General features: G+C 34.9%; 3 protein-coding genes across 4 annotated transcripts; 1 reads left to right on the top strand and 2 right to left on the bottom strand.

Annotated features, from left to right (window-relative positions):
• Positions 1–6,294: 6,294 nt before the first annotated feature.
• LOC121234199 (COBRA-like protein 4) lies at positions 6,295–8,859 on the top strand. Its single transcript, XM_041130042.1, has 6 exons — positions 6,295–6,496; positions 6,796–6,875; positions 7,369–7,825; positions 7,915–8,062; positions 8,195–8,472; positions 8,576–8,859. Exons 1-6 carry the CDS (start codon positions 6,349–6,351, stop codon positions 8,857–8,859), a joined length of 1,395 nt encoding a protein of 464 aa, XP_040985976.1. The 5' UTR covers positions 6,295–6,348.
• Positions 8,860–9,354: 495 nt separating this feature from the next.
• Positions 9,355–13,435, bottom strand: LOC121234200 (protein COBRA-like). Its single transcript, XM_041130044.1, has 6 exons — positions 13,142–13,435; positions 12,157–12,236; positions 10,975–11,431; positions 10,397–10,556; positions 9,984–10,261; positions 9,355–9,882 (listed from the first exon to the last, which is right to left on the bottom strand). The coding sequence occupies exons 1-6, from the start codon at positions 13,242–13,244 to the stop codon at positions 9,587–9,589; spliced, it is 1,374 nt and encodes a 457-aa protein (XP_040985978.1). The 5' UTR covers positions 13,245–13,435; the 3' UTR covers positions 9,355–9,586.
• A 3,914-nt stretch (positions 13,436–17,349) lies between these two features.
• Positions 17,350–20,621, bottom strand: LOC121234870 (transcription termination factor MTERF15, mitochondrial). 2 transcript variants are annotated; one of them, XR_005934462.1, is made up of 3 exons: positions 20,440–20,621; positions 17,484–19,543; positions 17,350–17,395 (listed from the first exon to the last, which is right to left on the bottom strand). XR_005934462.1 is itself a non-coding variant. In XM_041131001.1 (2 exons), the coding sequence occupies exon 2, from the start codon at positions 19,379–19,381 to the stop codon at positions 18,011–18,013; it is 1,371 nt and encodes a 456-aa protein (XP_040986935.1). In that variant the 5' UTR covers positions 19,382–19,543; positions 20,440–20,621; the 3' UTR covers positions 17,350–18,010. The 2 variants fall into 2 exon arrangements, 1 of the variants encoding a protein (XP_040986935.1); XM_041131001.1 differs by having other exon boundaries at positions 17,350–19,543.
• Positions 20,622–26,002: the final 5,381 nt, after the last annotated feature.

Raw genomic sequence — 26,002 nt, 5'->3', positions numbered from 1 at the left:
TTATATTTTGATTAGTGTCCAAATTTATTTTTATAAAAATTTTCTGAACACTAAATATTTCTCAAGTAATTTTTTTTTTTTTTTTTTTGTATGTTGTTTGTCATGACACAAATACTATTTTGATTAGATTGCTAATAAATTTTTCTCAAAAATAGAGGTTTATCATATTAATTAATATCTTGATTTTTATATTTCAAAATAAGCAATATATTCATACACAATCTATACAAATCATAATTAATTTTAGGCTCTATTCCATATTTTAATTTCCATAAAATCTTCATTCACAAAGAGGATTGCCAATATATAAATTTATTGGCAAAAATAGGATATAAATTTATATTTTGCAAATGATGAAGAGAATATCCTGATGATTTTGTTCAACTCATAAGGTTATTGCTCTTTTTCATATGCTTTTAAATTCTTACCTATTAAGAATAACCCAAAAAATTAAAGGAAAACTTCTTGCTTCTAACTATATAATTCCCATAAATACTTTCCATAATATCATTTGAATTTGAATTTGAATTTGAATTTTCTCTAAACCATCTATAAATTTAAACATATCTCATTATAATTAATGTTGGGTCCACGCTATTCATGAATAATATTTCATATTATAAAATTCACAAACTTTGTAAATTGTAAAAAATATCGATAAAAAAATTATGAGTAATATTAGATAAAAGTTGAGAGCATACAAATTCATAAAAAAAAAAAAACTTCAAAAAATTGGAACTCACTAATAAAAAAAGAAGAAGTGAGTTTTACTTTTTTTTTTCAAAATACTTGGCACAATATTCCATGAAAGTTTGTACAAATTATTTTTGAAAATGAAATATTTTACAAATATACTCTATACTACTATTTTATTTTCATCTTATTATGTAAGATGTGACATATTTATTACTATTTAATAATAAAGAATCATCTAATAAATGATCATTTAATAATAATAAATATATCACATCTTATATAATAAGATAATAATGGGATAGCAGTGTGGTGTATAGAATTTTTCTTACAAATCACATTTTTATCTCACTTCCATTCTAGTGATGGAAAATACTAATCATCCCAGTTGGAGCTACCGTGGGATATTTTTTATTTTTTTATTTAATAATTAAGTAAGTATTTTTTAATTAAAAAAAAACCAAAATCAACTAGTGGAGCCTCTAGTGATTATGCTGAAGTGACAATTTGTTTTATCAATATTTGAGTTTATCTTTTAAAAAAATAAATAATAATGAAGTGAAAATAAGATGTGAAAATAGTGTGGGTTAGTCCTTTAGATCAACAGGCAATACTATAGGGAAAAAGCCAATAGAACACGGGATCACGGCGTGAATTGAGGAGATGGGGAGAGAGCGACGTCTGTACGTGTGGTGTGGAGATGGTGAGGCTCGTGACTCTCGTCTTTGTGTGGAGGTGTGGGGGGGCGACCCCTTCAATGCTGCTGCCTGCCTCAGATCTATGGACCTAGCTGGCCCGGCTCCAACCCAATTTTTTTCTATGATTTCCTCATGGGTCCCACCTGTTCCGCGTTTCCCACCGACACCCGACTGTACTTTCTAACCGTTGGACTAGGCGTGTTGACTAGATCCAGCTCCGTTTCGTCCGTCTGTTGAATTCATTTGTCGGTCATTGGTCAATCAGACTTTTACGAGTATTAAGGAAACAAAGTTCTTCACTGGCAGTAAATAGAAACTCTAAGGTCTGGTTGGTTACCAAATTTGTTTTTCCCGATAAGTACCATATACTTAGATATAGTCGCAACAACTTTTTTGAAAAAAATGTGAAGTTTATTATTAAAAATTTATTTATTTATTTATTTTATGTGAATATCTTATTTATTTATTTTTTTAAAAAAATTATATTATGCTTACACACTCAACAACTGAAAATATCATTTATATTTTCAATTTAGCGGTCGCAATGATACTCTGGATTTACATTTTATAGGGTGGTCGAACTTTGCCTAGTTTGTTTTCAAATATGAGATGAGATGAGATGAGTTGAGATTAAAGTTAAAAAGTTGAATAAAATATTGTTAGAATATATTTTTTAATATTATTTTTGTTTTGAGATTTGAAAAAATTGAATTATTTATTTTATTTTGTGTGAAAATTTAAAAAATTTGTAATAATGAGATGAGATGAAATGTTTTTAAAATTTTTTAAGTTTAAAGTTTTAGTCTTAAAAACAAACCAAATCGAATGATGAAAATGCATTAAACATAAGTTATAACCGCTATTGTTTTCACTAATAATCATTCATTGATATGAAAATTTTTATCCAATGTTTTACCTCAAATCAATGGTGTTCATCAAAAGTTGTAGCAGACAGAAGGTACGGGCCAGAATAGATGTGAACAATGCATGAACATTTGCTATTTTTTGGGCTCCAGTCTTCTTCTTCCTCGAACTTCCTTACCCCACGCATTTATCACCGTTTTTTTTTCTTTTCTTTTTAAATGGGGACAAGGGATCTTGTTTGGATAGTAAGATAAGATAAGATTATTTTAAATAAAAGTTAAATAAAATATTATTAGAATATTATTTTTTAATATTATTATTATTTTGAGATTTAAAAAAATTAAATTTTTTATTATATTTTGTGTGAAAATTTTAAAAAATTATAATGATGAGATGAGATGAGATGATATCATTTCTGTATCTAAACGGGACTAAGGCCTCGTTTGTTTTCAAAAAATATTTCATCTCATCTCATCTCATCTCATCTCATCATTACAACTTTCTCAAATTTCTATACAAAATAAAATAAACAATTCAACTTTTTCAAATCTCAAAACAAAAATAATACTAAAAAATATATTCTAACAATATTTTATTCAATTTTTTAACTTTAGTCTTAATTCATCTCATTTTATCTCTGAAAATAAATGAGCCATAAGTCTTGACTTAGTTCGAGATGGAGAATGTATGTGAGATCAAGCTTCTTTTTGCATAGAAGGAAGGAGAAATCAACGCGTGAAGAACATTGTTTGTGCAAGAAACCTATATTGGAAAGAAAAGCATATTGGTGAATGTGAGTTGGATTTCAACTTATTATGGACCTAATTCACCAGCCGTGGTCGTCGTGTCTTTAGGCCAATGAGATATTGAGCGCAATATAAAAAAGGGAAGATCTATGGAAATAACCCACATGTGCCCGTGCTTGTTTCCTAAATTGACTCCAACCAAACTAGCACCATTCCATTGACCAGCTTATTTGAAATCAAGACCATCGATCGGGTTGTTTCCTATGTCTTTATCAAACAAATATCTGATCCTCTCTAAACAACACTACTACACACACCATTTTGCAGCCATCACGTCGAACATAATTTATTTACACATTATGAATAATTTTGGATTATTTAAATACATTTTTTGAACAAAAAAAATATATTACAGTTTATACAAAACCAAACTATCTTATCTTATCTTAAAAAAATAATATTTTATTTAACTTTTAACAAAACATCTCATCTCATCTGAATTGTATAACCGAGACCTAAGGATCAAGTTGTCGGGTTGAATTATATGTTTTTTCCCGACCTCAGATGAACGAAGAAAGGTACCAGAAAAAATAAAAAAAATACATGAACTAAAGATTGCCAAGACACCTATTTTTTATTGGAGGCACGTAATTAGGGATTTTAATGAGGGAGATTTTAACATCCTAGATTTGGTTGACTTGTACACTGAGTGGATGAGTGGATGAGCTATGTCCAATGGAGGGCCAAGTAGACCCACATAAAGAATGGGCTAAGCCCACTGACATGAAGGCCCATCGACTAGAGGTTAGAGGCTCACGAATCAGTAATTAGAAGCCAGAGCCATTGCGCGCCAACACAACATTCAAATCCCATCATCATTAATCGAGAATTAATGATACAGATAAAATATATTTGTAACTGTAAATTATATAATCATCACGTAATTATTTTAAAAAAAAATAAATAAAATATAGGACCTTCATGAAAAAAAATTAATTTTTTAATAGTAGACTCCATTCTTTTTTAAAGTAATTACGCGACGTTTACGCACTTTACGGTTGTATGTAGAATTATTCAATGATATAACAGGCTTCCTAGTGTGATCTCTCACCATGACACTCACCCAAGATATCAATTCCTCCCAACATAATAGTTGATTCAGGGTCCAGACAATCCGCAATTCATCAAGGATCAGAGAAGGTCAAGGCAAGAGATAAGCCTTCTTATCACACATTCAACCCGTATAAATATAGGTCAAATGACACACTTAAAGATAACTTTTGAGCTCTGAAATTCGAAATATTCCCTAAATTATTATATACTGACTTAGGTATAAAAAATGTCTTTAGACACATCCAATCCCATCTACATTCTGATTGTAGGTTGCCAAAAATTGTTCAGTGTTACGAAACACATCCACAACATCCAACATTAGATGAAATTGAGTTTTGTATGATTTCTTTGAGCTCCAATCATAATATTTACTAGTCGCCCATATGTAATTAACACTCAGAATCGTTACAAATGATTATTTATGTGTTTTCATTGATTATTCCTCTTGAGTCGTGACCATGAAGCTTTAATATTTCCTAATCTCACCGGCCCGCCCCAATTTACTATGAATACCATGAAGCTTTAGGTTGTACTGACATCTTACCCCTAAAAACACAACATTTATGTTCTTCAACATGAGTTGGTTTAGATCATCATTGAAGAATATATACTTAGAAAAAAGTTTCCTGTGCTTACTTTACTGTTTTTTTTTTTTTTTTTTAAAGTTATTAAACTAGAAGAAAGAAAATAAGCGAAGGTAAATTTCTTAGTAAATTGAATACGAAATATATATAATCCATAAAAAAAAAATTATATTGAGATAGACTTAATCGAAAATGAAAATATTTTCTAAATTATGAAAAGTAAATATATTGATTATGAGAATATATATATATTTTTTATGTCGGGAACCTCTCCAAGGCAAGGTCTTTCGGACCCACCTTTGCAGAGTAAACCTCAGTCTTGTGCACTGCACTCTAGAAAGTTTCCCTATAAGTAGCTAGTTAAATCCTGATTTTTTATCGGGAGGTGTGACCTCAAAGGATTGTTTGTACTCATGAGATGTTGAATCCTGAATTTTAAAAGAAGTGATATTTCAAGACCATAACCTTCACCACTTGGCCAACCCCTTGGGGCTGATTACGAGAATAATCATGAGTCTGACATTAACATGCTGATTGAACCATTTGTCTTGTGATAAGATCGAGTGGCCCCGATAATTAAGACATGCAGTTGCATATCAGCCACTTTCTTTCTGTATATGTATTAGGTAAATGGTAAGGAAAATCTATCAGATGGAGACGGACAATTAACTTGTCCTAGAACCTCAAACTAGAAGGTCCAATTCCTCACCCCTCTCTCTCTCTCTCTCATTATATCCAATTCCTGAAACCAAAATCCCATGAACTGGAAAAAAAAAAAAAGAAAAAAGAAAAAAAATGGTAATTGCATGCTGCAGCCTGCATGGTTTTTGGGAGCCATGGAAAAAAAAAAAAAAAAAAAAAATTGAATAAAAAGAACTTCTCTAAGCAAGGAAAAATTAAATTAAATAAAATTACAGTTTGCAGAATTCTCTGTGCTCAAAACCTGATCTCTCAATGCAAAGAGATTTCATATGACCAACAGTTGAAACTATTGAGATGGTGGACAATTTCAGATGAAGTAAATGCATTATAAATTAACATGTTACAGAAACTCTGATTCCATATGAAACTAATTCTTGGGCAGCTTGTGTTTCTATTCACCATGATCATCAATACAGCAGATAGTAACCTAATACCAGATTGGTTTCAGAAACTCTGATTCCATATGAAACTAATTCTTGGGCAGCCTGTGTTTCTATTCATCATGATCATCAATACAGCAGATGGTAACCTAATACCAGATTGGCTGTCATCTTTTAGCAAAATATTATTGGGTTATCAATTAATATGAATGGAAAGAAATTAAACTTGGGTTGATCATGCATGCATCTCTGATAACCTGTGTGACAGATAACTGACCCATGAGCGGTTGTGTTCAAATGTCTCAAAAATCTCTCTCTCTCTCTCTCTCTCTCTCTCTCTCTCTAAATAGATAGGCTGTGTCTGCATTTGAGTGAAAAGGGGAATCCAAAAGATATAAGATGGGATGAAATAATCATATGTAAGTACCTAACAACCAGTAGGTGAGACATCTTGAGGCACTCACTTTCAATTAGAATCTTTTTTTTAACCTTTTAAAACATGGGCACCACAAGATACTTCTGTGAGTTATCCTGAGGAATCTTGTGATCGGAGACCTTAATTCAGACCATGGAATTCATCAAACATGCCTACTGTCGGGTTCGGGATACTCGTTATGTGGCCAAAGATCATTACCAAAGATGGCAATGCTACTTGGTTCCAGAGCTGAAGTTCAGACTCTTGGCTGCTTTGTTTGTCTTGATGTTCTCCCATGCAGGTAAATTCTTGCTGACATTCCAAAGTTGGAAAAAATACTCCTCCTTTTCTTTTAATGGCGTCGTTTATATATCTATATATATATATATATATATAGATATATATTCTGAATAATAAAAGATAAGAGTGGCAACCGGAGCTAACCTCTCTTATGACCATAGTAGCACCTTAGCTACTAAGACAAAGTACATACTTATATATCCACATGGAAGTAAGCCAAGGAACATTGAGCCTCCACACTCGGTGTATGGCCTGATTTATATATTAGTTGCATTTATGCTTCTGTTTCTGTCATTGTAGAGGCATATGATCCGTTGGATCCTACTGGAAACATAACAATCAAATGGGATATAATGTCTTGGACGGCAGATGGTTATGTGGTGAGTATATCCCATCCACTTGATAATTGTTTTCTTCATTAAATAGAATTCCCTACGATTGCTGATCCCAGTGCTACTCGAAGTACAACTTTCCTGGGGAATTTTTCTCTTTTTCCTGTAAAACTTGCTTAAAATGCAGGTGCAGAGTAAATTTCTGAGTTTTAACATCCGGCTGATTTATCCAACTTTTACCAAAACAGTCCCACTTTTTCCTAGAAAAAGAAGAGATATCAAAGTAGTAATTCACACAAAAACAATTCAGTTTAAGCCAGCATGAGAATTAATTACTGCTGTAGCAGATATATAGCAATAGATTGAAGAGGAGACAAAAAAAGCTCATTTCCTTTTCACATATATGCCAAAACCAGAGAGAGCTGAAAAGAGAGAATGAAATCAATACAAGGAGAAAGACTCAAGAAGACAAATCTTCCTTTTTCGGCCATAATTATTATCATCATATGTTTTTATCTTAAAAAGAAAAACATTATACCAGGCTACGGTGACAATAAACAACTTTCAACTGTACCGAGGCATTGCCAGTCCCGGGTGGATTCTAGGATGGAATTGGGCAAAGAAAGAGATAATCTGGTCGATGGTAGGGGCTCAAGCCACAGAGCAAGGAGACTGCTCCAAGTTCAAAGGAATTGTACCCCACTGCTGTAAGAGGAATCCCAAAATTTCTGACTTTCTCCCCGGAGTTCCTTACAATCAACAGTTCTCAAATTGTTGCAAAGGAGGTGTGTTGGCATCATGGGGACAGGATCCCACAACTTCAGTCTCTGCCTTCCAGGTGAGTGTGGGACTTGCTGGTACATCTAACAAAACAGTGAAGCTGCCAAAGAACTTCACTTTGCTTGGTCCTGGACCAGGCTACACTTGTGGCCCTGCCAAGAAGGTGCCATCGACACTCTTCCTCACGGCCGATCGGAGGCGGAGAACTCAAGCACTTAGTGAGTTTGTTTGTATCTATTTACCTATGGAGGTTAATTTTCTGGGACAATTACCTGATTTTGTTTTGTAATGATCTCTTTGTATGCAGTGACATGGAATGTGACATGCACATATTCTCAGTTCCTTGCCTATAAGAATCCCAGCTGTTGTGTTTCCTTTTCATCCTTCTACAATAACACAATCACCCCTTGTCCATCTTGTGCTTGTGGTTGTCAGAACAAGAAAAATTGTATCATGTAAGGTCCCCCATCACTTGATCATCATGCATACATAGTCACGAGCAATGCTACTCTTCATCATAAATCCTATCATCTCTGTTCACACATGATGGTGTGTCACACTTTCATTATTGAATTCTGGAAATACAGGAGCGACTCAAAACTACTACACCAGGCAGGGATAAACACTCCTAAGAAGGATAATACACCATTGCTGCAGTGCACGCATCATATGTGCCCGATACGTGTGCACTGGCATGTGAAGCTCAACTACAAGGATTATTGGCGCGTGAAGATTTCCATCACTAACTTTAATTACCGGTTGAACTACACTCAGTGGACTCTCGTGGCGCAACATCCCAATCTCAACAATGTCACCCAAGTCTTCAGCTTTGAGTACAAGCCTCTTCTCCCCTATGAATCCATAAGTGAGTCTGCTTACAACCATAAAAGAAAAATATAATCCTCGTTTAGTTTTAGAGTATTTGGAGTTCAAGAAATTATATAAAGATATAATCCACTTTTGTGCAGATGATACTGGTATGTTCTACGGCATGAAGTTTTATAATGACCTGTTAATGGAAGCTGGGCCACTAGGAAATGTCCAGTCTGAAGTGCTGCTGCAGAAAGATAAGAACACATTTACATTCAAGCACGGATGGGCATTTCCTCGGAAAGTTTACTTTAATGGCGATGAATGCATGCTTCCCCCACCTGACTCGTATCCATTTCTCTCAAACTCTGCTTTTGCAAATCCAATTGCAATTTCTACAGTGGCAGCCTCTATTTTCTTGCTAGGGTTGTCTTTGTGGTGACCACACTCCTATAAGGGATATATATAGAGACAGTCCAGAAATTTTGAAGGCGGATGAACCAAGATGGTTGTGACTTGTGTGGCTGGACCATCACTGTGAAGAGGTACATACACCATAAATATCAGTACAAGAAGATATGCTTTGAAGTGCAATAATGAAGTAGACTGTTTAGATTCGATGAAAACTTCAGTTGGAACTCCCTGCAAAAATGTCCCCTGATTTTTGAGTTGTGACAGTGGTTCACCATTTTAACTGCTGTTTCCTTTTCTTCCATGTAGCATAAAATTTGATCGTGTTTGGAAGTCGGTAATGAATGTTGGAAATACCTCCGAGATAAAACTCAAAGTATATATATATATATATATATATATATATATATATATATATATGTATGTATATGTATATGTATTATACATCGACTGTCATATCTATGTCATTTTCCTTATTGTATTGAGAATATATTTTTACAATACAAGAGCTAAATCTATACAAAAATGGCAGCAAAATGTATTCCCCAATACATAAAACAAGTAACAGAGCGGAATTTTGCAGTGAAGATGCAATAATACATCTGAACCCAACCCCACCATGCCGAAACTTGTAGCACTAACACATCCAACCCCATCAGCTTGACTACCATAAGCTTTGCGGCGATCCAAACCATATGACAAATTCTAGATTGTTCTAGAACAACATATAGTCTTTTTTAGTTTGCCCCAGGCGTAACTCACTGTGCAAAAGCCAATAAGAATACCAACAAAGACACGATGGTAAAGGCTGGATAAAGTAAAGAGACAATAGGTCGAGAACCAGCATTTGGCAACCATGGGTATGCATCTGGAGGTGGCATGACACAGTTATCACCATTGAAATAAATCCTCCGAGGGAAAGCCCATCCCTTTTCAAAAGTAAAAGTTGATTTGTCCTTGCGGAAAAGAAGCTCTGATTGCACATTCCCGAGAGGGCCAGCTTGCATAAGCAGATCATTGTAAAACTTGACTCCCCACAACATGGCAGTATCGTCTGCAAAACCAAAAGCCATATTCTCGAAGAAACATTAGTAATAGTTTATAAAATGATGAAGTTGCTACTTTACAACTAAATTTGGCAAAGTTATAACTTACTTAAGCCTGCATAAGGAGTTAAGGACTTGTAATTAAAGCTGAAAATCTTGGTAAGATTATCAAAGTTCGGGTGTTGCACAACAAGATTCCATTGTGTGTAGTTCATTCTATAATTGAAATTTGTGATTGTGACCTTCACCCTCCAATACTCCTTATAATTTAGCTTCACATGCCAATGGACTCGGATAGGACACATATGGCTGGTGCACTGAACCAGAGGTGTGTTACTCAATTTTCCTGGACCTGATACTGCTGAGGCTAAATAAGGAGATTCTGGACTGTATGCATCACCAAAAAGAAAATATATATCTCAACAAGTTGAGCAAAACAAAGAGATAGAACAAGGACAGAGAGAGAGAGAGAGAGAGAGAGAGAGAGAGATATCCAACAAAAAGATAAAATGAGAGACTTACTTTACGCAGCTCCCAGGTTCTGTTACATTGTCTTGACAGCCACAGGTGCACATGGGGCAATTCACTATTGTCTCATTATAAAAGGAGGAGAGAGAAACACAACAAGTAGGTGTCTTCTGAGCGAGGAATTGTGAATATGTACAAGTAATATTCCAGGTCACTGCCACGAGAGATGAGCAAGGTAAGGTAAACCTTGATTAATTTTTTGCTGTACTCAGAATTTTTAATCCACAACAAACAACTGAGATAATTGTAATTGTATCTTAACTCAACTTTTGGTCAATTGGTGTTTTGATTAAAAAGAAAACTTTTGGTCAATTGGTGAAGTTGGTGGCACTTCCCTCCATCAATAGGGGTGGTAGGTGCCCTTATGTGGGTTTCAATCCACCACAGCCAGGGGGAATCATGCCCCGAAAAAATGCCTAGAATTATTTAAAAAAAAAAAAAAAGGATACCACATTTACATATTGGCTTAAGATGGGATATCATGGTACAGGCTTGCTTACAACAATCCAGAAAGAGATGCATGCGCTTATGCACCTAATAAACATTACCGAACCCTTTAACAGCTAACTTACTCAAAGCTTGAGTGACTCTCCGTTTATCTGCTGTCACAAATTTACTTGGCCTCACAATCTTTGCAGGCCCGCAAGTATATCCAGGTCCAGGAGCTTTCAGAGTGAAGTTCTTAGGTAATCTGACAGTCTTGTTAGTTGTTCCAGCAGCACCCACACTGACCTGGAACGAACTTGCTGCATTGGATGGGTCCTGGACCCATGAGTTTATTACTCCCCCTTTGCAGCAATTAGCAATCTGCTGGTTGTATGGAGTTCCTGGCAATAAATCCACAACCGTAGGATCCTTCTTACAGCAATGTGGAATGTTCCCCTTAAATCTTGAACAATCCCCTTGCTCTGTTGTTTGGCCCCCCATCATGCCCCAAATTACTTCTTTTTTTGCCCATGTCCACCCCAATGTCCATCCTGGTGCTTGAATATGGCGATATTGCTGGAAGTTATATATTGTAACAACAGCCTGCCCAACCCAAAGAGAGATATTGTTATAATGTGTCAAAACATCCAGTAAATCCCATACTGAAGAGAAGTAAAAGAAAATACTACGATCAAAATTAGTAAATTGGAGTTGGAACTTTATATAGTCTTTTGGGGGGGGGGGGGGGGGGGGGGGGGGGGGGGGGGGGGGGGGGGGGGGGGGGGGCGCTCAAGCCCATTGGCTCGTAGTGGTTCTCTCATAAAGAAGGGGGAGGAGTAACTAGAGTGTGGGAGCACCATTGGGTATATTCGGTCCTCCCATGAATACAGTGGTAACTCTTTTGACTGTGGCAATACCATTGGGTGTATTCTGTTTACGAGAGTACATTGCATATGGTTTGTGAGAGTTTAGAGTTTTTGAACGTGTTTGTAATAAAGGTTTGATGTGCTACGTACATGTGTTTAATTTAATGTTGATATAGTGTGCTTCAGCTGGCCCTAAAAGCTAACAAAACAGTATCTGTGATGACAAATATAACTCTATGAAGGAAACTTAAAGTCTTAAATATGTAACTTTTTTAAAAAGACTTCATTGAAATGAATATGATTGCTTGGAGCACTACCACAATTATATATATATATCTATATATATGTATGTATCTATGTATATGTATGTATGTATGTATGTATTTATGTATGTATACAGAACTATTACAAATATAAGCAAACCAAAAGTATCAGAATTATTGAACACTTGCTACTACTTACAACATAGCCATCAGGTGTCCAGCTCATTACATCCCATTTGATTGTGATATTTCCAGTTGGATCAAGTGCATCATAGGCTTCTGCAGAAACATCAAGGGGATAAAACCTTAAAACTTGAATTCTTTGGCCTACCCACAAAATTACTTTAATATTTAGACCAAATCAATTCCTTTCCATGAATTATACCAAAATAAATTCATAAATTCAATTCATGTGGATCATTACATTTCTCTGTTGTTATTTATGAGATACAACCATAGCATTAAAGATGAAATTGACTTCTGCTTTTTTCCCTCCAGAAATTAAAGACAGATGGATTTCCTAGCCCAGTTATTTGGCCAAATACATGAGAACTGCTGCTCTTCTTGGGGTGAACTAAATTTCAACTCCATGAAACAGGAATTCTAGGTTTTTAAGGTCCTCACTCCACCCAGAACACAATAAAAATGGAAGGAGAAGAACTAACTACTACAGTCCTACATCTCATATAGCAATCCTAGGGTATTTAGCTTACAACTGCTTGGAGAAATCTTTCTCATTCCTAGATTATATTGAAAACAGGAACTCAATTTATCAACTTCGCTCTCTCAGCCTCTATACTAACTACAGTAACCCAACTAAAAAAGTTCTCCAAAGCCGAAAGAATTTAGTTTCTAACTTTTTTTTTTTTCCGAAAAGAAAAATTGTCGAAATTTAAAATTATCCTAATATGCCACTAAAGCATTCATAAAAAGGAGAAGAGGGAGAAATATACATGCATACATACATATATAAGACTAATTGAGAATCGGACAACCTCAATTACTTAATAGCAAAGATAACATTTCCTTTTTCATTTTTTTATCACCAGTCAACTAATTCCTGGAAAATGGAGCACATCTCCGGCAGCTAACCAATACCCAGAAACAGAAAACAAGAATAAAAGCTTCCAAGACACTAAATTGGTAATTATGGGCAAGAAAGACAGCATCTTGGTGGCACCCACCTGTAGAACTAAAACGGGAACAAGAAAGCAACAACACAAGAAGAACAGCAAAGCTGCTGAGCTCTGCCATGGATTCAAAGGCTGATGAGGACAGAGACCTCATTTCTTGGCACAGATGTTGGAATTGAATGTGATGCTTAAGCTCTGGCTTAGCTTTCAAGATCACCTCAGGTAACGGAGAGACAGAGCGAGAGACGTTGAAGCGAAAGGTTGAACTTGTCCGTTTCCAATGGAAAGAATGGAGCTTGTGGGTTAAACAGTGGACTTCTTTATAAAGTCTTTGGAATCACTGTTTTGGTAATGCGGCAAAAGCATTGTTGTTGGTCACTTGCATGCAATATCATATTACAACTATACCCTTGTGCGTTTAACTGAAAGAAATAGTTTACATTGAAAAATTAGGGGTGCATTGTGGGACAATTCTGATCCACATGTCGAGAATTAGATGGATAATCCCAAATATTCTTTTCTTTTTTTTCAAGCAAGCAAATATATTTCATTAGAAAAGATGATATAAGAGGAAGGTGTATAGTTTCTCAACAAACACTTCAGAACAATAACAACAATGCAAAGTGGTTGATAAAAAAGAAAAAAAAAATGAATTTTTACGATCAATTTCTTAGTCATCACCTATGTCTTACAATGAGGACACTGTCTTAAAAAATAGAAATAAGTTATTCATAAAAAATTGTGAACAATAGAACCACTATTGGTAGCAATGGATTCTCCACTGAAAGCGATGAGAGTGGCAGGTATATTGTTGCTTGTTGTCTTGAGATGATTTTTAGAGAGATCTTTAGACCCTTCTTCGAGATCATGATTTAGGAAAAATGATAACATAATAAGAAATCTGTTATCGAGCAATTGATCTGCTGATCATTTGCATTTTCGTGCTCCTGTGATGGTGAGTGGCAACCAAGTGCTGATGGAATGGAGACTAGGTGGCCTCGATCTGGAAGATGTCAGAGAGACGAAATTGTTAATACGGCGCGTGTAGCCATCGGAAGCGTTGTTTTGTAGCGGAGTGTGGGGAACACTTGCAGAAACAAGCTGCGCGTGAGAGCCACGCACAGACCTTTTTGATGTGACTCCATGCCATCCCAATAGATCGGCGGCCGTAGGATAATCCCAAATATTCATTTCAAAACTTCTTAAACTTTTTTGTTTTCAAATATAAAAATATGTGAGATGTCAGCTTACATGCTGCCCCAAGTCTTCTACTAATTAAAATTAGGAAAACAAATTGCTAATATTATTATTATTATTTGACCAATCATTTGGGCCCCATTCACGCCAAGTTTGGGACCATTCTCATTCAATTATTTATTTATTGTATTTTTATTAAGCATTTTTTTCATGTATGGACCAATTCTACCGAAAAACATATTAATTTGTTTTATTGATTATAAAACAAGAAACATCTTTCCTTTCCTTTGCTTCAAAAGAGGAATTAGACTGAGATCCGTTTAGATATAGAAATAATTTTATTTTTTTTTATCTTAATAATTTTATTAAATTCTCACATAAAATATAATAAATAATTTAACTTTTTTAAATATCAAAATAATAATAATATTAAAAAATAATATTTTAATAATATTTTATTTAATTTTTAAATTTAATCTAAAATCATATTATTTCACCTCACTATCCGATCGTGACTGAATGATTTTCTTGTCATCACTTAAATGAACACGCTTTATCTGTATAAAGTCACTTTCATTTTGCAGGCTTAAAATTTTATTTTTACATACTCAACAAAGTTGACAAACTCTCCATATTTTAACAGATTGTACTCAAATGACCCAGGCCTTTTTAGTAAACACCAAACTTTTGACCTAAAGCATTTTTTTTTTAATGATAAATTCAGCATCTGAAAGCATTTGATGACATTATTTTAATTTTTGTGAATGCCATGGTTGTTGTCATGAATTTTTTTGTGAATTGTGTTGGAATTTTTTTTTTTTTTAATACTTTGCCTGTTCTTCATGTCATTGCCTGAATTGGCTCTGTGGTTAGGACGTAGCAAAGGTGAGGCACCCCTAGCTTTCTCTACCACTTCTAGAAAATAAGAAAAATGATAGTTACAATTATGAGTGCGCAAGCGTTGTGTTATCATGAGTGCACAAGCGTCGCATTAATAGAAAAAGTAAATAAATATGAGATCCAAATAAAAAAAAATTAATTTTTTAAGAGTACAGCCTATTCTTTTTCAAAACAACTGCATGATATTTACCACTCCACAGCTATATGTAACATTATTCAAAAAATAATTTGTAATTTGTTTGGTGATCATAAAAAGTCAAAAGTTCCTTTTTCCTCATGAAATTAAATCATCAACTATTTCACTATATTATTATTATTATTAAATTATTTAGAATTTGTCATTAAGTCGAACTAATAGAAAAATACAATATTTCCAATTACATCTCTAGTGTATACTATGAAGTATGAAACTTTGCTCTTATAAGTACAACATCCACTATCTTCTTATATTGTTATTTAATAAAAATTATTCTTATAAAATTGTGTCATCTACTCACCAATTTTATTATTATAAAAAATAAGTAAATAAAATTTGTAATTTGGTATACATATTAATACACATAACACTATTGTGAAAACCTTCCTCGTTATCTATAATAAAAAGTATTGAGATTTTAACTTTTGTTATAGCATTAATGGGTGTCCCTGCAAGTGCTGAAGTTAGAAGGTTCCAGTTTTTCTCTTAAGGGTACCCTATAGTACTACCATGACCTTATGTTATGTATGCCATATCCTTGGGCCAAACAAAACCAGTCACATTTTTGCCACTTTGGTCACGTAAATTTACAATCCGTGAACTCTAATATCAAAAAGTTCCCAATCAAACACAGCATTTTCCTCATACCCAAATAACCACTTCCAATCAAAATCGGTACAATGGAGATTCCTTTCTAGTACAACGCATTTTCCTTGTACCAAATTTGAGAGACAAAAATTCAATATTGACCAACAACGCCTAAAGTTATTAGTTCCATGTATAAGAAGGTTTTGAGTTAAGATGAATTTTATAATTTGAAAGTTAGATTTTTAGATGTTAGACTCAACTTAAAATTAAACTGAACTCAGTTTAGCTCAACTGAGTTTGAAAACCAAACGTAGCCTCAAACTAAAGAACCCACAGCTAATTTCACACAATCGATTGCTTTCCAATCCAGATGGTAACAAAAATCAAAACCCAACCGCAATGCATCTTAAGCCACCCAAATTTTCAGAAGTAGAAAATCATCGAGGACTAATTTTCCTTTGTTTTCACAAGAAACGCTTCATCTGATTTGTCTTGGTTAATTGGTTCGAAATAGAGGGAGAGAGGGATACCATTGAATCAGTTGGCTCAGCTCTGAATTTTGAGACTCGATCTTGGTCCCCTCTTGATTTCGAAAACAAGGTGTAAATGGACACAAACCCAAATAATGGTTGTAATATATCAAAGCTGAAAAATACATCAACATTGGAATAAAAATTTGAAAAAACTTGCTACATACAAAAAAAAAAAAAAAAAAAAAAAAAAAAGGAGGAAGATTTTGACCCAGTAACAGAGTTACCAAATAAAAATAGATGAGAGCAGAATTAAAGGAGACAATATTAAACAGCCATGTTCATAAAAGAGAGGAGGAGATTAAGGTGTCGTGAATGAAATAAAGAAAAACAAATTCAATACAAGTGATAGAATAATGCTTTACACCTTGACCAAATTGAAGTTAAACTCGTTTCCAAAATAGAAAAAGAGTCTTGAGGTGTATTATATAGACAGCCATGTTCATAAAAGAGAGGAGGAGATTAAGGTGTCGTGAATGAAATAAAGAAAAACATATTCAATACAAGTGATAGAATAATGCTTTACACCTTGACCAAATTGAAGTTAAACTCGTTTCCAAAATAGAAAAAGAGTCTTGAGGTGTATTATATAGACATGAATAACTTCATTGTCTGATGATTTATCAAAAAGATTTCATAAAGATGAATTTCTCAAGTCTCAACTTTTTTCTTAATTTTTAGCGGTAGATGGTATAAAATGAATACTATCTACAAAATATTTTAAAATAAAAATATTTTAAAAAGTATATATATAATATTTTTAATTAAATACCTTATAAAATTTCCATGCATGAGGCAGATTTGCGACTATTGATTGCAGTGCATAAATTAAGTAACAGTTAGCAATATCCAAAGAAATGTAGGGCAAACCTTAATCTTCCCGGGCAATATTCCCTGGTACAAGACATAACAATATTGACAAAGTTGTACACAAATTTCCCTTTTATGTACAAATATAGATGGTAAAGCAAGAATAACATACATGATTGTTGGTACATGTATCGATTTTTATGCTGATTAGCAGCCTCCTTTGCACCAAGAAAGTAGAGGTCAGAACGGTAGAACGTGCTTCAGAATAACATGGAGCATTCATCTCGCATTCTTATATCAGAAAACATTCAAAAGGCAACCAGGTTTTAGCCCCCACAGTTTACTTACAACAGCCTACTTCATGGAGTGCCTTATTCTTCCAACGATATTAGCCATTTCAATGAAGCAGCATATCATCAATTTTCCTCTAAGCAGTCAATCCCAACAGTGGGTTGGCTGCATTCTTCATACTCTAAGAAGAGATTTGCAGGTGTCCAAAATGAAACTATCAAAATCCAAGCCTGTAAATTCCTCTCTTTTAGAAAATATGGTCTCACAAATGCAATTTTCCTTTACCGTCGGGCACCAGAAGAACCAAAAGCATGGCATCAACAATTGTTTTACAGGTTAAAAACTCAATCGTTTAGATAATGACGAAGGATTCTTAATGAGATCTCTCTCTCTCTCTCCCCCCTCCCTTTAAACCAACAACTCCATGAAGCACTTCATATTTTTCACCTCCTCTTTGGATTCTGAATGCCTTTGTGGTTTGAAGAGCTTCCACAGACCAACTGGATGTGGGCTTTTAAGTTCCACATCACCAGACAATCTGCCATACATTTTCTCACACTCTGGATATGGCCTGACATAGAGATTGTAAAATCTAAGCCTACTTGGCTTTATCAAATCTCTCAATCCCACCTCAAAACGAAGCCCACCATTTGCTCTCAAATACGTGATCACATTGTATCGAGGAACAATCTGTTTTTCAAAGTTTACACCCAAATAATTGGGAACATCAACCAAACAACCAATATTGAATTTCATCCTATTCACCAAAAACTCAATCTTCTTCTCAATATCCTCTATCCCATATAAAATCAGCCTTGGCTCTTTCCACAACACTTTAAAAGCTTCTCTACGAGTCAACCCATGTTTGCATAAGCAGTCAATTCTCAGTTTCACATCAAACCCAGCTCTAAATGCTCCTTCAGTAAAAATCTTCCGCTCAATTGGTTCCCGACATTTCAAAGTCTTCAGCAGCTCCAAATACCTCGAAAGTTCCCCCAATTCCATACTGAGAATTCTCGGTTCCCTAACGATCTCTTTCCTAACCAAATTCTCATTAAACCCCAAATCTCTAAACTCAAAAAGCAAAGGCTTCAACCTATCTTCAACCCCAAATCTTAATACACTTGGAAACAAACAAAAAAGACGATCAATTTCATTCCTTGAAAACCCAAGTCCCATCAAAAATAAAATTCGATCACGAGTTTCCCTCTCATTCATCATAATTATTCTAGGAAAGCCTTCTAAAACCCTACTCACAGTATCATCACAAAACCCTAAACTCCTCAAAATCTTCACACTCCTAACAAACCGATCTGGGTCTAACTGGAATCTCCTAGCAAGTTCCAACACATTGCAAATGATCAATGGGAAAGCACTCAAGAAGTCCAATCCTAGGAAATCCATTTCCCATTTCTTGAGAAACTCAAACTCCAAGACCCCAGGACAGTCGGATATCAATGAAACCAAAGACTTCTGAGGAATTTTCAGTTTTGTTAGAATACGCAGAGACTGATCAAGCTCGTGCAAGTTGGATTTCTCTACAAATTTGTTTTTGTTTAGGAAATTGTGGAGTTGAGATGCTGGGAAGCCATATCTTTGGAGGAGATTGGCGAGGGAAATCTGTTTCCTGTAGTGAGATGGCTGGGAAAATCTGGAAGGAATTGGGTTTGAGGGATCAACGGTGGTTGAAAAGGACTGGATTTTTTGTCTTGGGAAAATTAGTGATCGTTTGGAAATTGATGTTAGGCAATTGAGCATGCTTCTAGATATAACCTTCATGGCCACTTGCGGATGAGTTGGTTTTTAAGCCAGTAGTCTTTAAAGTTCTTCCTCATAAATTGAGGCTCAGCAATGCTCCATAAGTTCATAACATAAAAAACAGCAACATTAAAAAAGCCATCAAATATGCCATCACCTGTGAGTCATCGGAACCACGATCTCCTGGTAACAGGAGAAGAAAACTTCATTGACATAGAAGATCTTACATAATAGTAAAGTCAAAAATTATATAAGAGGAGAAGCGAGCCTACCCAGTAATGAATTACAATAATGCAACCCACCCAATTTTTATAGAAGAGAATTGACATCATTGAAGACAGATCTACTATCAATGTGTAAGATCTTAAAATGAGTAATCTTTCTAAAGAACAGACTGTAAGTGAGGGGAAAAAAAAAGTCAGCAGACTGAAGTACCCCAAGAAATCAAGTAATGTGACACTGAAACGTCATATTTTAGGGGCACAAAAGATTGGGAAAACCCTGTTCCTTTAAATGTGAACATCGACCCATTTATCGACTGAAAACTATGCCCAATGTTTCATTTCTTCATTTTTTTTTTTTCATTTTCAAAAAGAGAAAAAACCTATGCAACAACTTTAAAATAGTCTTGATATCACAAATCGAATTTAACATAATACCAATTTCAGATAGAAAAAGAGTTTTCACATATAGTAAACTAGCAATTCGATTGGGAAGCCAAGACACTGATATTTTCAAATTGAGAAATTAGCCTTTGTAATATATATTATCAAAACTCAAATTCTGTAACATACGAACCCAAATAGGACTCAAAATCTATTATTTTATTTTATCTTCAAAACGGTTAACAGAACAGATTAAACAGAGTTTATATCTCATTAGGTTGCTTCCCTTATCAGCATTTCCTTGTAGTTATCCCTTAGGTTCCAGTTTAAATAAGATCCCTAAATCGAAACCAACTCCCAACTCCAGACTCTATCCAATCTCCAGAAGATTCACGTTATTCCCTTCCCCTTATCTATAAAAACCCCACGAGACCTCAAAATTAAACACACAAAAAAAATCAGGAAAGAACTCACAATCGCAGAGGCTTTGTAATTTTATCCCAGCCACCGTCGGCCACCACAAGGACGTAGGAGCACCACCACGGTGCCCAGAAACTGCCGGTCAGCCCAACTCCGTCGAACCCCCCACTATCCGGTTAGCCCACAGCCGTCTGCCACCCTTCTCTCTCTCTCTCTCTCACTCTCTCTCTCTCTCGTGTCGCACGTTGCTTGGTGAGTCTCAGATCCCGTCGCATGACCCGTCCTTTTCCAGCAAATGATTCTTTCATGCCCTTTTATTTCTTTTACTTTACTGAAAAGCACATGCAAGTTTTGGTTATTACACAAATTCCCTTCAACCCAGTGCCCATAGCCTAGCCGTAAAGTGCCTAATGGAAGAACTTTCTGAGTTAATTAAATTTTCTTTCTAGGACAGATTGTCAGAGTTTTTGTTTTCAACCATGTGGGCTGATTTCCGTATGTGGGTCGGGCTTGGGTTAATCAGAAATGTATTTCTAAGTTGGGCTTGAGTTTAATATTAGACTTGCCTGTGGGCCGTGTCTTAAGAGTAATAGAAATCTACGTAGTAATTTCTCAAGAGTCCCTACGTTAGAGAATTTCCATCCAGTTTTTTAAAAGGGATTTTTTCATTTTTTCCTATAATTTGAGAAAAATTTTAGGAGATGAACAGTAATTTTCTAAATATAAAGAATCACTATTCATTCCTTAAATAATTTTTTATTAATATTTTATTTTAATAAATAAAATAAATTCTTCTTCCAATTATCTACAATTTCTGTCATACTCATATTTGTTATAGTTTTAAATAATAATTTTAAAAATAATTTCAATAATTACAAAAATATTTAAAATTAATTTTAAAAATATTATCATACCTGCAAAAATTAACTTTTTGTTTAAAATATTCACTAGAGTAATAATTCAAAATATAAGAAAAATATTGAGTAGTAAATTTGTAAATAGAAGTGAGAGAAAAAATTAACAAAGAAAAAATAGAGAAATATTATTTTAATAGAATAGAAAAAATGATAAGAAATGAGATGTATGGGGTTTTTGAAATATGAGTAAAATTTAGAGAAAAATTTTAAAAAATATGATTTTTAGCTAAATTATAGGAAATTTTGAAGGAATCGAATGAGAATGCTCTTAATGAGTATAAATTTTACAAATCATTTTATAGCAGCAATTTTATAAAGGGTTAAATTTTAGATTTAAAACGAGTGTTCGTGATTAAACTTTCTATATTAAATTAAGAGTTACTCGGCATATCTAATAGATTTATATTAATCATATTTTACGCTATTAAATTATAATTTTAAAGTTAAGATGTGATACTAGTACTTTAACCATTATGTATTACTACTATCTATTAAGTTATTCATACAACTGAATAATTTATTAGATTAATTTTCCAAACATATGGATAATAATTAAGCTACGAGGTACGTAGGATGATCATAATTACATGTATACTGTAAATATTAAAATTATGTATGAAAATGTGATGGTTACCTACGTTACATTACAACTCAAGCATGATTCACCATATGTTAAATGAAATACGGACTCAAGCGTGTTTCATTTCATGATATGACAAGTTATGTGGTGTCACGGACTCAAGCGTGATTCACCATATGTAACAAATGAAAGACAAAATGAACTAGTCATGTATAATATTGTTAGGAAACACATATAGTCAGTCACTTATGCATTCACGTTACATGTCATGATTATGTATAATTCCGCTCATGATGATGATGAATTGATATGCTATGTAAATCTTTAATGATATATGTATGTTATGAAGAGTCTTTCAAAAATTAAGTCTGTGCTAAGTCAAGTTATGTTTATGGTATGATGTGTTATTTATTGAGTCTTCGACTCATTTTTATTTGTTTATCTGTTTTCTTATACGTTTAACTGTCACAGATGATGATTGTGAGGACGTAGAGATGGAGGGCTAGAAATTAGATCTAGTGTAAAGACTTACAAAGGAATAAGTGTTTTTTACACAAGAAATTAATTTAGTTTATGTTTTTATTTTACGTTTTCAGTTTCATGATTCAAACACAGTTATATTCAATTTAGTTGACGTTTTTCAATAAATGAGGTATTTTTTATGATTTCGAATTTCTTCACTATACATCATGTTATGAATGTTCGTAACGTTCTTAACCTACAGGAAAGAGTGTTACAAATTAGTATCAGAGTCAGGTTGAGAGATTTTGTAGACTTTTAAAGGAAAGAATTCTAGGATAGGAAATACCTAGGATGACTTTGGCCAGCTCAAAGTTCAAGATAAGTTATTTACTATTATGTTTGATGCTTACTGCCACATTCTTGATTGATTGCATGATTGATGGAATAGTTGTACTACTATTTGCTCATTTGCACGAACTATATTATTTAGAATGGCACTGACTACTAGAAGCAACGCGCACCCTGATGGGTCTGTAGAATAGAACTGAATGAGTTTGAGATTTTGGCTACTGCTACGACCAGACTTCTCCAGTATCTTGCCGACGGTCAAAGCATAGGAGCTAGGACTCCCACGGCCGGCTGCACCCTTAACTGGTTTAAAAAGCAACATCCTCCAACTTTTGACGGCAAGGTAGAAGCACTCGATGCGGAAAGGCGAATCAAAAGAATGGAGAAGATTTTTAGAGCTCTTTTCTATACTGATGAACAGAAAGTGGAGTATGCCACCTATGTGTTGGCAGATGAGGCGGATGAGTGGTGGACCTCTACATGGGAACTATTGCAGTTTGAACTTGGCAAGGGGGTACCCATCACTTGGGATCGCTTCAAGAGGGTGTTTTTGGACCCACTTTTTTTCCCCAGAACTCCATGAAGCAAAAGTTAGGCAGTTTATTGATACAACACAAGGAAGCATGATGGTGGAGCGCTACGCTACTACGTTTGTGGCATTATCGCAGTTTGCAAGTTATTTAGTTCCGGATGATGAAAAGAAATACAAAAAGTTTGAATGGGGCTTACATCCAATAATTCGAAGTCATCTGATATCCTTGAGGATGCGTAACTTCACCAATTTGGTTACACAAACCACTTTGATAGAAGAAGACATGAGGGCGAATGCGAAACTATTCAATCAAAGGAAACGCCAACAACCACTACCTGAGCCCAATAGAAACAAGAAGCCTGCCCCCACCTATCGGCCTCAACCGCCTCAGAGTATTCCAATGAATCCAGTTTGCAGAATTGCAGAAAAAGGCATCCAGGAAATTGCTTAGTAGGCCAGAATGCTTGTTTTAGCTGTGGGCAACCAAACCATATGGCTCAAGACTGCCCAAGAAGGAATGCGCTGGCTTCAGCTACAGAGAGTGACCAGAGGGCTACCGCACTAGCTAAAGAATTTGCCCTTACCCCAGGAGACGCTGTGACATCTAATGATGTGGTTACAGGTACCCTTTTATTATTTTCTTGTTATGCTAACGTTTTGTTTGATCCGAGTGCCACACACTCTTTTATCGCATGTGCTTATGCTTTTTTGGACATAAGAGTACCAGAGAGTCTTGATTGTTCACTATCTATTGCAACACCTACCGATAACCTCATAATTTGTGACACCATACCTAGGAATTGCCCCATAGAAATTAGTGAGAGACACCTCCCAGCAGACCTGGTGATATTTGAGATGTTGGGATTTGATATAATCTTGGGAATGGATTGGTTGTCTTGAAACCATGCCTGTGTTGACTGTTTTAAAAAGAAATAGTTTTCAAACCCTCAGGCAAAGAGGAATTTAGTTTTTGCGTAGAGAGAGGAAATGCCCCACCTCGATTGATCTCGGCTTTGCAAGTGACCAGATTACTAAGACAAGGATGTTCGGGATTCCTAGATAGTCTAGTAGTGCCACCTGTAAAGGGACTTGGAGTTGAAGATATTCCCATTGTCAGGGAATTTCAGGATGTGTTTTAAGAGCATCTTCTAGGATTGCCACCAAATCGAGAGATTGACTTATAGATTGACTGTCTACCAGGGATGGCACCAATATCGAAGGCATCATATTGTATGACCCCAATAGAGCTAAAAGAGCTTAAGAAGCAATTGCAGGAGCTTTTGTATAATGGTTTTATTGCCCTAGTGTGTCACCATGGGGTGCACCAGTTCTGTTTGTGAAAAAGAATGATGGTTCGATGCGACTCTGCATTAATTATTGAGAACTAAACTGGGTGACAATTAAAAACAAGTACCCACTATCCATAATTGATGATTTCTTTTACCAGTCATAGGGTCCCAAATTTTCTACAAGATTGATCTACGTTCAGGTTACCATCAGTTTAAGATCAAGTCTGAAGATATCTCGAAGACGATATTTAGAACACGATACGAACATTATGAGTTTCTTATCATGCCATTCGGGCTGGCAAACACCCCAACAGTTTTTATGGACATGATGAACAAAGTTTTCAGGGAGTATATTGATTAGTTTGTTGTTGGCTTCATCGACGATATCCTTATCTATTCCAGAAGCCAAGTTGATCATGAAGGACACTTGAGGACTTTGTTGCAGTTATTGAGAGAACAATAGTTGTTCGCAAAATTCAAGAAGTGTGAGTTTTGGTTGCACCTTTTTGGGGCATGTTGTGTCGAAGGAAAGAATTTTAGAAGACTCGCCTAAAATTGAAGCAGTGGTGAAATGGGCCAAGCCAACCAATGTAAATAATGTAAGAAGTTTCTTAGGTCTTGCAGCATACTACATGAGGTTTGTTGAGGGATTCTCTAGCATAGGTGTCCCTATGACTAAGCTGAGGAGGAAGAATGAGAAATTCCTGTTGACTAAAGACTGTGAAAGGAGCTTTCAAGAGTTGAAAAAGAGATTAGTGGCAACACCCGTGCTCACCGTTCCATCAGGAAAAACAAGATTTGTTATTTACAGTGATGTTTGATAAGTGTGATTTTTATTACTTTTTTATTTATGAAAAGTGTCAGTTTTCCTTTAATTCTATTGATTTTATTTTATTTCTATATATTTTTCTGTATTTTCTTAGTTTGAAAGAATGAGAAGATTTAGTGCGAAATGAGAGCATTTTAGTACAAAAGAAAAGACTACAGATCAAGACATAAATGAGGGACGAGATATGAAGAGAGTCGAGAAGATTTAGGTGAGGAGATATGATGGCAACCAGACTTGGTGACAAGGCTTCGGGTAGTTAGATTGGGCGACCAGTCTAAACGACCAACGTAAAAGACCAACCTAAACGACATAGTGGGCAACAACTGGCAAAGAGTTTGAGAGTAATTTTGATCAAGAAAAATAGAAAGAAATCACAAAAGGAATCCACAAGAAGTCCAAGTTCAAAATGCATAAGGAGACAGTTTGGACAAATTTTAGTGTTTTGATCATAACTTTCTACTCACATATCCGATTGACACGATTCTACATGGGTTGGAAAGCTATCTTAAAGGACTACAACTTTGTCTAATATAGGGATTTCCAAGTTCTGATTCCTGAAGTACTTACGAGGCTACCAATATAAGTCCTAAAAGTTAAGCGATGTTTTAGGCAGGAATCATGAAAACGTTAGGGTTTCTTTTCTATCCTATATAAACATAT

The sequence above is a fragment of the Juglans microcarpa x Juglans regia genome, chromosome 6D (assembly GCF_004785595.1).
Source record: "Juglans microcarpa x Juglans regia isolate MS1-56 chromosome 6D, Jm3101_v1.0, whole genome shotgun sequence".
Taxonomy (NCBI): domain Eukaryota; kingdom Viridiplantae; phylum Streptophyta; class Magnoliopsida; order Fagales; family Juglandaceae; genus Juglans; species Juglans microcarpa x Juglans regia.
The sequence above is the reverse complement of the archived record's forward strand: the minus strand, read 5'-3'. Positions and strand labels throughout refer to the sequence as shown.